The sequence below is a fragment of the Lytechinus pictus genome, chromosome 3 (genome assembly GCF_037042905.1).
Source record: "Lytechinus pictus isolate F3 Inbred chromosome 3, Lp3.0, whole genome shotgun sequence".
Lineage (NCBI taxonomy): Eukaryota > Metazoa > Echinodermata > Echinoidea > Temnopleuroida > Toxopneustidae > Lytechinus > Lytechinus pictus.
The window spans coordinates 76018160-76031452 of record NC_087247.1 but is presented as its reverse complement, the minus strand read 5'-3'; the positions used below and the strand labels follow the sequence as shown (position 1 = coordinate 76031452).

At 35.9% G+C, this 13293-nt stretch overlaps 1 protein-coding gene and 1 non-coding gene across 2 annotated transcripts; both read right to left on the bottom strand.

Annotated features, from left to right (window-relative positions):
* Positions 1-658: 658 nt before the first annotated feature.
* On the bottom strand, positions 659-12908 carry LOC135153689 (uncharacterized). Its single transcript, XM_064097740.1, has 7 exons — positions 12685-12908; positions 10196-10368; positions 9656-9733; positions 6353-6521; positions 5835-5902; positions 4979-5107; positions 659-3693 (listed from the first exon to the last, which is right to left on the bottom strand). Exons 1-7 carry the CDS (start codon positions 12740-12742, stop codon positions 3547-3549), a joined length of 822 nt encoding a protein of 273 aa, XP_063953810.1. The 5' UTR covers positions 12743-12908; the 3' UTR covers positions 659-3546.
* Positions 1626-1696, bottom strand: TRNAA-AGC (transfer RNA alanine (anticodon AGC)). The gene has a single exon. It is a non-coding gene; the product is annotated as a tRNA-Ala (tRNA).
* Positions 12909-13293: the final 385 nt, after the last annotated feature.

Below are 13293 nucleotides of genomic sequence, written 5' to 3'. Positions count from 1 at the left end.
CAGTACCTGTACTGCGGTAGTACCGCGGTACCTATACTGCGGTAGTACTGCAGTAGTACCGCAGTACAGGTACTGCGGTAGTACCGCAGTACCTGTACTGCGGTAGTAACGCGGTACCTATACTGCGGTAGTACCGCAGTAGTACTGCAGTAGTACCGCGGTACCTATACTGCGGTAGTACCGCGGTACCTGTACTGCGGTAGTACCGCGGTACCTATACTGCGGTAGTACCGCAGTACCTGTACTGCGGTAGTACCGCAGTACCTGTACTGCGGTAGTACCGCAGTACCTGTACTGCGGTAGTACCGCAGTACCTGTACTGCGGTAGTACCGCGGTACCTATACTGCGGTAGTACCGCAGTAGTACTGCCGTAGTACCGCAGTACCTGTACTGCGGTAGTACCGCGGTACCTATACTGCGGTAGTACCGCAGTACCTGGCGGTAGTACCGCGGTACCTGTACTGCGGTAGTACCACGGTACCTATACTGCGGTACTACCGCAGTAGTACCGCTGTACCTGTAAACCTGTACTGCGATAGTACCGTCGTACCTGTACCATGGTACTACCCTGGTGCTACTGCGGTACTTGCACACCTTTATGAAAACGATCACAATTTCATTTAGCTTAATCACAGTAATAAGAAAATTACAAAAGTATTAATATTATAAAAAGTTTATTTTGAGATATGTATATATATATATATATATATATATGTTTTAACATCTGTAATCATGTACTTTCTTACTAACATGACTAAGTTTTGGCACACACAATGGCTAAATGGTTGGTTGAGGTAACGGGATTCCTGAAGTTTTAGCACACACAATGGCTGAATGGTTGGTTGAAGTAAAGGCAAGTTAAAGTTATATGCTTAATATTTTACATGATAAAAACTGTAGTGAAAATCATCTGTACTCGAGTTGCAACAAAAACAAAGATATCTAACATCTCTACTTTAGTACTTTTATAACAACTATGACTAACGAGTTTTAGGTTCACGCACAATGTTTGTGGTGAAGGCAAGTTGAGATTACGCTTCATATAAAAAGTCTATACAATTTCCAAGAACTGTTGAGTTGTAAAACACTGTCCACGTACTTGTATCAAAGTTGCAACAAAAACATAAATCTTCCAATCTTTGACAAGGTAAGTAAATAGAAGTAAAACATGATTATTTAAAACCATTAAAACTAAACACATGCATCATATATGTAGAAATTGCAGCAGATAATCTATCAATAATATCTCAAAACTGTAGTTAAAAACATCTCTACTGAGTTGCAACAAAAACATGTAGATATCTAACATCTCTACTTTAGTACTTTTTTATAACTACTATGACTAACGAGTTTTAGGTTCGAGCACAATGTTTATGGTAAAGGCAAGTTGAGATTACGCTTCATATAAAGTCTATAAAATTTTCAAGAACTGTTGAGTTGTAAAACACGTACTTGTATCCAAGTTGGAACAAAAACATACATCAATCAAGTTCCTTCCAATCTTTGACAAGTAACACGAATAATACAGTCAATTCAATCTTTATTTCCAAATAAAGATTGAATTGAGCGGAGAATTAAACTGACCATAAATATATATTATAGGTAATAAAGAGCAAAGAAAATGGGGTTCCATCGGGATTCGAACCCGAGACCTCCGGATTGCTAGCCCGGTGCTCTACCGACTGAGCTATGGACGGCCCTAGTCGATAATTCGTCCCATAAACCCCTTAACTTTCAATGCTCGTATGGTCAGAAGCTATAGAAACCTGACATAAACCCAAAGGATAGAATCAACTTTATAGGCCTATGCGAGGGATCACGGCGAAGTGATGCAGCTTTTTGAATATATAATTAACACGAATAATACAGTCAATTCAATCTTTATTTCCAAATAAAGATTGAATTGAGTGGAGAATTAAACTGAACATAAATATATATTATAGGTAATGAAGAGCAAAGAAAATCTTTGACAAGGTAAGTAAATAGAAGTAAAATATGATTATTTAAAATAATGAATCATAAATAAATAAATGAATCATATATGTAGAAATTGTAGCAGATAATCTATCAATAATATCTCAAAACTGTAGTTAAAAACATCTGTACTGAGTTGCAACAAAAACATGAAGATATCTAACATCTCTACTTTAGTACTTTTTTATAACTACTACAGATAATCTATCAATAATATAACAATATTTGTTACAGCACTTTATCAATGTGACCTTACACAACAAATAAGTAGGGTAAATATATTGTGTACACATATAGAAGACAATGCCTTTAAAATGTTACATGAGCATACTTTGTTATTTGGCACAAGGCAAAGTTTTTAAAGGACGAGAGGAAATTTGCCACTTAAATAAATGGCGTCAAACGCATACACATTATCAAAGTTATTTTTCAGCACACAATGAATACATTTCAGCAATATCTTTGGCAAATAGAGTACGGAACAATCAGGAACATGAAATAATTTGGTATATTCCCGTCATTCAAAATCATAACAAAAGCAATTTTAATTCCATTCGCTTTTGTTTAAAGACCAGATTAACAATACCAAATGTCTCAAATTTTAATGCATGTTTGAGGCAATTTAGGTTCCCCATATAAATTTTGATGTCTTCCAAGAGACGTAGTTTCTTGTTAGTCTGATTTGATTCCATTCTTCAAGGTGAATTTGGGCTTTTATCCGTAGATCATATATAAATGCCATTTTTTGCACAAAAAAATCTCAAATTGTTTCCTTATCAGATCAAAATTTACTCAACAAGAAAGTTCTTGACACTTATTTGTTTAGAAGGGTGCCAACAAAGAACACTGATTGATGCGTGCGCACTGTCATTTGATATCCACATGCCAAAACATAAAATTTAATATATTAGTACCAGCTGGACGGAAAACACAATACATGCCTAGAATTGATGTGATGGCCCATGAAGAGCTTTTTATCAAAATAGCTTTAGAAACAGGTGAAATGTTAAAGATCATCAAGCGTTGGGATGCTACGCTACAGATCGCCATTTTGAACTAGGCTAGTTTGTGCGCAAGATGGCACTGTGTGTATGATAAACGATGCAGGAGCACCTTTAATATATCAGATAAGGATAATTCTGGCCCCTATTAAAACATTATTATTATTTTTTTTAATGTTGGTCTGTAGCAAGCATTATAGCAATGCCTGTGGTCTAAAACATATTCCAATCAACCAAAAAAATACACAGGAGCGACGGGCGATTCAGAAGTGCCAGAAACGTACCAAACATGGCATACTCGGATAGGTCGCATCATGATGATCATACTAAATTATATTTGGAACAGAATATGCATGTGCTTGTTAAGTCCTCTGATGCTGGCAGTGTTCGGCAGGCCCATGTTACTGACCTCGTCACTGAATGGTGCGAAGAATGTGGCAGGTCGCGCAAATTTGCCTCCTCTGGACAGTGAACAGGGGATAATTAGTAAGTAACAAGACTTAGCTCATTATTAATTAATTAGTCATCTTGACAAAGTGCTTCATTCGGTCTCATCTTGTGGTTCTTGGTTTAATTCTTTGGCTTGGTTTTCTTTGGCTTGGTTCTCTTTCGGTTGAGATCTACGTTTGGCCAACTTAATTTCGTTGCCAACTTTGTTCCGCATAACGATGCGGATTTCCGATGATGACACTCCTGGGAACTTTGACTTGACATGACCTGCAAAGGAACACGTAAAAAAAAAAAAAAAAAAAGATTATAGTCAAGGTAGGTAAATGAGAATCATAGCACGACTTGGGTGCCAATGGCCACTTGAAATTTTATTTGGCCACTAGAAATAAGAAAGAAGCTCTGTATTAGCCACAAACTTGTTAGGTTCTACAACACACAAGTCTATGATCAAATATATTTAATGTGTTATGTTCACCTGTAAATAAAAAGCTAAGCACTAGCCCTGCATAGATTGGGCAGTGATATCTTTTTATAAGTAGGCTGATACGGGCTATTCCAGAGTCAAAGACATTACAAATATGAACTAGATGGATCTTCGATTGCGAACTATAAAAAATCCTGCTTCCGCTATCGCACAATTTAAAGGATGTAACTTGTACTTTGAATACAAAGCTATGAACAAGTTTATACACTACAAGTTTACAAACATTTGGCTCATCAAATGTTCAGCTATTTCATAAAATGTGTACCATCAGGATCCATTACATAATTTGCCCAAATATGTAATGTCCATGATGGCACACATTTTCCACTATAAACGAACAATGAATGAAGAAAATATTATCAAATCAAAATTGCTGGTAGCTTTGTAATCTGAGTAAAAATTACATAATGGACGGGTACATCTGTCAGAAGTGATCATGATATTGGGAAACCCTGTTATAACGAGCTCGCTTATAATGAAGTACAGGTAACCCTGTTTTAACAAGGTGGTCGGGACCATCAAATTTACCTCGTTATATTAAGTGGTACTTCGTTATAAACGGCAGATTTAATAATACATATAAAACACAGATTTACGATCGGGACCAAAGGATTCCCCTCGTTATAAGCGAGTTCGTTATAACGGGGTTTCCCTGTACCGCTTATAACGAGGAGAATCCTTTGGTCCCAATTGTAAATGTGTTTCTATATGTGTTATTGAATCTGCCGTTTATAACGAGATACCGCTTATGACAAGGTAAAATCGATGGTCCCAAACACCTCGTTATAAGGGGCCGAGATTTCTTGTGGGGGGGGGGGGTGCGGGCTATAGACTAACCTGGCCTGGTGAGGACTAAATACTGTTAACAATATTGACAGTACACACTTAATGCAACAAATAAATGTTTCTGAAATATTTTGCCGATTTGCAAGCTCGAACCATCATATAATTAGAAATTGTTATCTTGTATACGAGCAGTAATCAATGTTAATCATGGTTATGTACAAATTTTCTTTTTGAATCTGGGCCACTTAGTCGAACTAAAATATTTATACATGAAGTAATTACCTGTGGTCGTGCTGATGATGGCGAGGATTGGGTGGAGGACTGGGTGGAGGAACGAGCGGGCGAGGAACGAGCGGGCGAGGATGATGTAGATGACCCTCCTGATGGACAGTGCATCTCTTCATGATCAGCCTGCCAATGAAAACGAAAATCCATATTTCATACCATCAAATATTTACCAAGATTTTACTGCAAAGTAGGTCAAGCAATCAAAGGAAACAAAAGCAAACAGAAAATAGCAAATAGCATAAGAGATTTGCATGCATGTTTCCTCCTCTAAAAAATGACTTCTAAATAGTTACTAATTCCCACTGATTCAGTTTTCATAGACCTATACAATATAACGATCCATCCAGAGTAATTCATCATAAACACAAATGCACGCTGGCCTGGAATCGCTTTGCCTAAAGGAGTGATCACACAGTCATGACTATACCCACAAATGCTGTACACATTTGCCTGCGGTATTAACCTGTACGATCGTAGTTCGCCATGTATCGACCATACCTACATATGCTCAATGCATACTGAATGCATATTTGCGAATGCCACAAGAATGCAGTGAGACAGCAGTAAATATGCGATACTCTTCCATCAAGAAAGAAGAACCAGTACGAGGGTTACACACTTGGTACAATTGCAGTAAGAATGTCATAGGTATTGTCCACCATTCTTACTGCAATCGTACTGGTTCTTCTCCATTCTTGATGGAAGTGTTATCGGATTCTTACTGCTTTCTCATGGCATTGGCAAATATGTGAACAGTAGACATAGAGCACTAGTTCGTACCACATGCATACAGCAAATTCGTGGGTATAGTCATGTCCAGTGTGACCACCCCTTAAGATTCACAACATACCTTGAGTCTCGACATCTCCTCCATATCCACTATGAACCCTTTAAAGGTTTCGATGAATTTAGGCACTCCTTGAACAAAAACAAAATAACATAGATATTTATTCATACCACTAAAAATTGAACTATTTAAAACTATGAAGGTATTATATGAAGAAAAATTTGCCAAACCGAAGCTGAATACTCTAGAATGGAGAAGAGAGCTGGAGATTTAATACAAACATAAGATCATGACACAGATAAAAAAAAGTAGAAAACTTCTTTGAGAGATTGGGATACCTCAGAAAAAGAAGCCACTCCATGAATTTCACAAAGTTCAGAAGGCTTATACAGAGTTGTTAACATATGGAACAAGTCCCCTCATTCCAACTTTTTTTTTTACCAACTATTCAACATGAATTATTTAAATGGGCTCAAAAGGGCACCATAAACTAAAGGTTTGTTTAACGAATATGTGAGGTATATGACTATGAGGTATTGTCCAAGCATTTGAATACTAAATAATGGGAGGAAATACTGTACCTTGCAAAAACAACAGCTGTTGCTGTATCTTTTCCCTAACTGCCTTCTCCTTAGTCAGCTTCACCTGCAGATCCTCAGTCTCTCTCCTTGATTTCTCCAACTGCTTTTTCAGGTCAATTATCTCACCACTTGTTCCACTTCCCGTTGCCGTACGTCCATTTGATTTTTTCTGTCAGAATGATAACAAATCGGACACTAGTTAAAAAGTATGGTTTATGAATGTGAACCAGCGCAATTACCTCGTCATAACAGGATTTAGTTAATTTTGACCAATAACAAGGTTTCACTGTGAATTAGGATTTGTAAGATTTTACATGGCAATTAGCATACTTATCTAACTAAATATATTGACTTTGTACATTTATAATGTTTAATTACTTAGCTAAATATGTTCAATGAAAATTTTAAAGGATTCATTCAAATGTGTTAAAATTGTAGCAATCAATAGGAGGGCAAGTCCAAGATAAGGTCCCCTGAGAAGACAAAATTTCATCTTTGCTCAACATTGAAATGTTTGGTGTCATTTTGAAGCATGATAGTTGAAATTTAAAATTCTGTGAAGGAATAAATTGTATCATGCAAATTTATGCAAATTTCAGTGACTTAATTTGCATAAATTAGAAATGCTGTGTTACGTATGGGACAAATATAAAAAATCATTATTATTTAAAGAGGAAGATCAGTAGTGGGCGAGAGGGCGTTGGAACCATTTAACTATTTTGGGAGCTGGAATGAAAATAACTAAAAATACTGAAGTAAGATCATTAATTTTAAACAAATGTCACGTTTATTTGATCAAAATCGGTTCAGAAATGGCTGAAATATCAAAGAAAACAGATATTTACTTTTGTACGTGGCCCACGTACAAAAGTCGATAACGGCCGTGTGTATTGATATTTGAATTTTACGAACGAATTTTCGCTCTTCGATGGATACAAGATCAACCTTTTTTCATTCATAAAATCACACAGAAGTAAAATTAGGTGTCCAAAATTCCATGATAGTTCTTTAATGATGTTTTCTTTATATAAATACCCATTAACCTGATTTCAAATACATTTCGAGTTCCTAAACCACTACTGATCTACACCTTTAAAGGAACACAATTGAAATTTTATTAATATGTGGACCTAAGAGGTTCATCATCTATTTTAATTTGGTATGAAAATTTATGCACGACGCAATTAATTATGCAAATTAGGTCGCGTCCTATCAGCGATTGTCCCATACGTAACAAATTGAGGACATTTTTTTAGTTTATTTCTGAATTTGTAAAAGTTATTGCAGTGCTATTCTGGGAAGTTCTAATTTATTGTGTTAAGAAGTTAGATACTGGTTAGAAAGAAAAGAAATAACAATTAGACCCATTTTTAATTAGCAAATGAAATAATGTTACGTATGTGACAATGTGTTACGTATGGGACATCCCCATATATATTGCATGCGAATGTACATGCAGCAGGCATCAATAGTTTCTCAGTACATGAATGGTCAATGAGCCTGCAGCATGCATCCCAATCTTGCAGCCACTGTCTTGAGACAATACTAGACTGCTGCATTCTAAATGGGGAGAGGTAGGTAAAATAAATCAGCATGAAATGTGTAAAATATATTAATTTAGGTAGAGCATAATCCATACAGAAGTCATCACTTCATTTGAGAACAATCTGAATATGAAGGAGCACATTTGTTCTTCAAGAAATGCAACAACATTAAGCCATCCAGAAGAACCTGATTCAGATTGAAAGAATGCTATAATTTGATTAAAAAATACCCTCTTATTTATTAATTTGTAAGAAAGGTGAAAATATATGACAATCAGACAGTTGCCATTACTGTCAGCCTCGGAATCATGAGGAAGAAAACAAGTCTTGCAAAACAAAGTTCAGCTTTGCTAATGAACCAGAGACAGATTTTTTTTTTTTACCTCCACCAGTTACTACCAATCAAGAAATTCACATCTTTACAGAGGAAAGTGTAGCTACTGAGTAAGATAAATACAGTGAAGAGGGATAACAAAAAAAAAAAAAAGAACAAATTTTACAAAAATTATGTGATGATGCAGAAGATGCCCATAAAAAATAGCCTTTCAGAAAAGTTTTGTTAGAAACTGTGACAACATCAAGAATTTTAACTGTGTATTATTTCATATTGTGGCCCCCCTGTTCAAGATTAAATCTACAGGTAGTAAAGATGTATTTGATAAAAGCAAGGGTGTGTATGCTTTCATTTTAGAAATCATGCAACTGTTTCATGGCATTTCATATTTAGGGAAAATACACTAATATAGACCAAGAACGGTGCACGGTGGTTCATTATATTCGCACAGAATGATCATACTTGTTTGTAGATCTATAGCTGGTATTACTCAAGTGGTTCTTCTTGAACAATAGAAAAGGCATTTTCACACAGTTTAATTATACAACTTAAAAGCCCAGTGAATGTATAAAAATTGCCCCCACCCCCAAATAAAAAAAACAAAAAAATATCATCAAAACTTCTATAATAATTAGCACTAGTAAATACATGTTCAAATCAGTTAGTGGTTGATTAGCAGCATGCCCGTATGAAACAAAATAGATAAAAATGAAAAATATAATCAAATATGATTATGGTTGTAAATTTTATTGGAATTTCATTTTCCTGACAATTTGCAAACAAATCTGATTAATTACAGCTTATTTCACTTTGGTAACCAGACCAAAAATCCAATATACGCTTTCCACACACTAAACGAATAGGGGAAAAAATGTCCCATACGTAACACGTCATATCTGTCTTTAATCAGAGCCTGTACTTAGAGCTTTCTGCCTTTTTACATGAAATTTATCCTTGGTAAACTTGAGTGCTGTGACTTTTATCACAGTGAGTTTCAAGGTTTTAAATGAAATACTTTCTGAGCAATTTCAACTTGAAAAAGAAATTAAAAAAATCTTTCTTCTGGTCCCATACGTAACAGCACACATTTTCTCTTCTAAAATCTCATTGTCAAGGTCATTTCTCACAATTTTTTACATGAATACACTTCTCCTGGATATCAATCACCATGGTTAAATTCAATGCAATCAAAGTTCCTTTACACCATTTTTCTGGAAATAAAAGCCTCTGAAATGTCCCATACGTAACACGCGCGTTATCTTGGACTTGCCCAGGACTGAGCATTTAGTTAATTGTCATATAACAGTGATTTTAGGACACTTTGCATATGTGAACAAACTTATAGCTTACTATGCATCAACAGGTACCTTAGATTAATCACGCTTGCAAGTTGCAATTCCAAGGTGTTTAAATAGCTGCACATACCGTTTCATTGGCACCAAACATTTGCTTCCTGAGATCCCTGGCCATCTCATTGCACTGTGAAATTTTTGATTTTGATTTCTGAAAAAGGAAAAGATAGAAGTAAAAACAATTTTATGATTTTTTTTAAATAGTACTGTTTAGCATCTTGGGAATTGTCTAGGCACACAAGTTACACAACCATTGGCGATTGCAGTTACTTCATGAAGAAAAATTTAGCAATATGTAGACGCTTAGAACCATCTGTATTAAGCACCCAAGAAATTTAAAGAAAGAGCAAAAACATGTTATTCTGTTTCTACAAATTGAAAACAAATATCCCTCCTTATACATTTTAACCAGAACATTTGTTTATAAATATGATTGAGCTGCATAATATTGAAACAAAGCCAACAATGTTATTTCTGTAAACTGTAAAGGATTTATTGACTATGTTTGTTGATGAGTTTGTAAATGATAACTGGATAGAAAGATTTTGTTAATCTGTCAGTCATCAAAAATTACTTCCAGTGTTGGGATATCATATGACACATGTACACACACCTTTGTTTCTTTTGGTTGAGGCTCCTCATCATCCGTCTCCAACTCCGAAGATGAATACATGTATGTGCGTGTTGGTTTCTTCTTTCTCTTCCCTCTCCCAGTTTCCTTATCAGTCTCCATTGATTGCCCGTCACACATCTTGTTCCTTTTTCTGATGAGATTATCCTTGGATCCTTTAAACAATTTTGAAACAAATTAAAAAATTAACTATACAATTTCAAACAAACTCACTTGGAGCTTTCCCACTCCTCATTTGGTTTGGTTTATGGAAATAATTAATACAAAAATCACTTTTCAAATGTCTCCATAATCATGATAATTGCTTTAACATATCAGGGAGACCCCGAAAATTTTTTTTAACAGGCTAGGGCACTTCTAAAAAATAATCATGCACATAATCATGTTTATGTCAGATTGTCAATTTCTAGTACCTACCTCATCATTCATGCAGCTCGTCAGCGCCACACATACAGACATAACTCTGGGGCGATCCGAATCCACTCAAAAGTGAACAAAAAACTAAAAAAGTTCACATTTGTGCAGTTGGCCACGGGAGGGAAGTCTCGGAAGCCATTAAATGACTGAATTTGTGCCGAATGGAGGGGGAAATCCGATTCTTTTATGGAGGCACAGCAAAGCTAGCATATTGCGTCATATTTTGGTGGTAATCAAGTATTGCATGATTTTATTATTTTAAAGCTGAATTCAGCTGCACAAATGTGAACTTTTTTTGTTCACTTTTGAGTGGATTCGGATCGCCACGCGCAGCGTGGCAATCCTCGGAGTTAACAGACATGTAACTCCGGGGATCGCTAGCGCGACAGCGCTAGTGATCCGGAGCCAAAAATGTCTAATGGGAGTAATGCGCAGCGTAAAACTGCTTTAAAATAATTAAAAAAAAAAAAAAAAAAAAAATCTGCTAGCGATGCCCGGAGTTAAATAACAGACATGTTGATAATGCATGTGAGGCTTGGTCTTGGAAATTTACTAGTACTACGTGATCATGTGGTCAGTGCCACTGTTTACATCGCACTCACTGCAATATACCAACATCATGGCAATGTACGAACATCAGAACATAAATCACAGACAATGTTTATAATATAGAAGAGTAGCTAGTAGAACATTCAAATACAAAGTCAAATTCAGTTAACAAAAATAACGGTAAAGCCTAAAGGTCTACAATTGCACACCCCCCTGGCATTTCAAAAGTGTATGGCCGATTGAGATGAAATTTGCACAAATTGATGCTCTAATAATGATTAATACATTACGATATCGGCATCGACATCCAATGCGATCGCAATGGAGAGTAGTTGTTGCCTCCGATCGTACAACCAATTGTGATCAATCCCAAACAATAATAACGCTGATCATAACATGTGATAAACTTTTTTCCATTATGAATATAAATTATAAGGGAAAAAATAACAGAAAAAAATGTAAAAAGTCTTGTTAATGTTATCACACTCACAGCGTTATAATTGTTTGTGATCCATCACAATTGGTTGTACGATCGGAGGCAACAACTACTCTCCATCGGCATCGCAATCGCAGCCATTGCCATGTTGACACCGATAAGGCGATATCGTGAGTTCCCGCTTTCGAATTTCTTTGAAATTTTTGTCACATATCAATCATTATTAGTTAGAGCATCAATTTGTGCAAATTTCAATCGGCCAAATATTTGTTGAAATGCCAGGGGGGTGTGCAATTGTAGACCTTTTTTTACCAAAATAACAATTTGAATCAATATAGATCTAATTAATAGTACATTGACTGTAATACTGGTAGTGGTACAAGTCAATGGACCATGTCAATTGACTGTTAACCCATCAGTGCCTAAGGCTAAGCCCCGCATATTTGTGGGATGGTAGTGATATTTTAACGAATAATGGCCAACAAAATTTACGACAAATACGAGTTGCCAATTTGTAGAGGAAAACAATGATCAATTTGGCCTTTAAGTTTAGCCTTTAGGCTTTAAATAGCTCTCGTCCTTGATGGGTTAATGAGTCACAAGTAGATCTACTATTTACATACACAAGGTGTTTTACACATATGACAAGAATATATAGGATTAGGAATGGTGGCAGTGAGTGAGCATGTCAACAATAATGTTACATTCCCATGGCCATGCACACGTTTGTCTTCGGCTTCGCAGACGCAGTTTCTTTTTGGAAGGTTTATTTAGATCTATTTGAAAGTCGATTTGAACTTGAAGAAAAATATGTAGGCCTAGCTAGGCCTACGTTAAATTCTTTAGACTTAAAAGTTAAATATTGTATGACATCAGATGTGTTCATTATGAGATTGTGCAGCCGATCATATAATTTTCAATTTGATTTTATGCAGAGAATATGTATTTTTGACATTATTCGTTGACATGTACGTCATTGTAAATATGTATGACCACAATTATCGTATAGTAATGCATGCATGATGCATGGGACTGAGTTGCATGGGTACACCGTACGGTACGGACTTACTATTTACAGCCAACACTGTTGCTCGATACTTCTCCGTTTTGCTGCCACTGACCCACATAACTTCAACAGCTTGATCGACATAGCTTTCAGGATCCACATCCTTGTCCGTGTCTAATATCCAAGAAAATGGTCCAATTTCGACGCTGTCATCGCTTTCAAATTCAAAAAGACAGAACTCAGAAGAACTCGTCTGAAGCTGGTGGCGGCATAGTGAAGCTGAGATCTTGAATGAAAAATAGACGATCGCGCGCGCCTTTCTACGATCCAATAAAAAAGGTGCACGCGCGTCACGTGATTTTTCGAGATACGCGCATGCGTCCTTCAGGTGATCACGATTGTCAAACAATCGCGTACATATTACATCGCATGATTTTACTGTTCAATGTCCATATTGCATGTAAAGATTAATTAGCCTATATAAATTTGTGTACAAATCCTGTGGGAATTGTTTTTTTTTTCAAAGAATAGTCAAAACCCTCATTATTTTTCTTTTTCATCACTGCAATCATTTGATTTGGGGCTAAAAGTTGTTGAATAATGTTCAATATTTTTTCCATAAAAAGAAAAACAAAAAAAATATAATATCAAACAAATACATAAGAAATTAAA

Excerpts from the sequence above, each read along its gene's own strand:
- LOC135153689 (XM_064097740.1), bottom strand. The coding sequence starts at position 12,742 with ATGTGGGTCAGTGGCAGCAAAACGGAGAAGTATCGAGCAACAGTGTTG. Across the intron at positions 9,734-10,195 it reads CTCAACCAAAAGAAACAAAG|AAATCAAAATCAAAAATTTC; the intron begins GTGTGTGTACAT and ends TTCCTTTTTCAG. Across the intron at positions 3,694-4,978 it reads CATCATCAGCACGACCACAG|GTCATGTCAAGTCAAAGTTC; the intron begins GTAATTACTTCA and ends GTTCCTTTGCAG.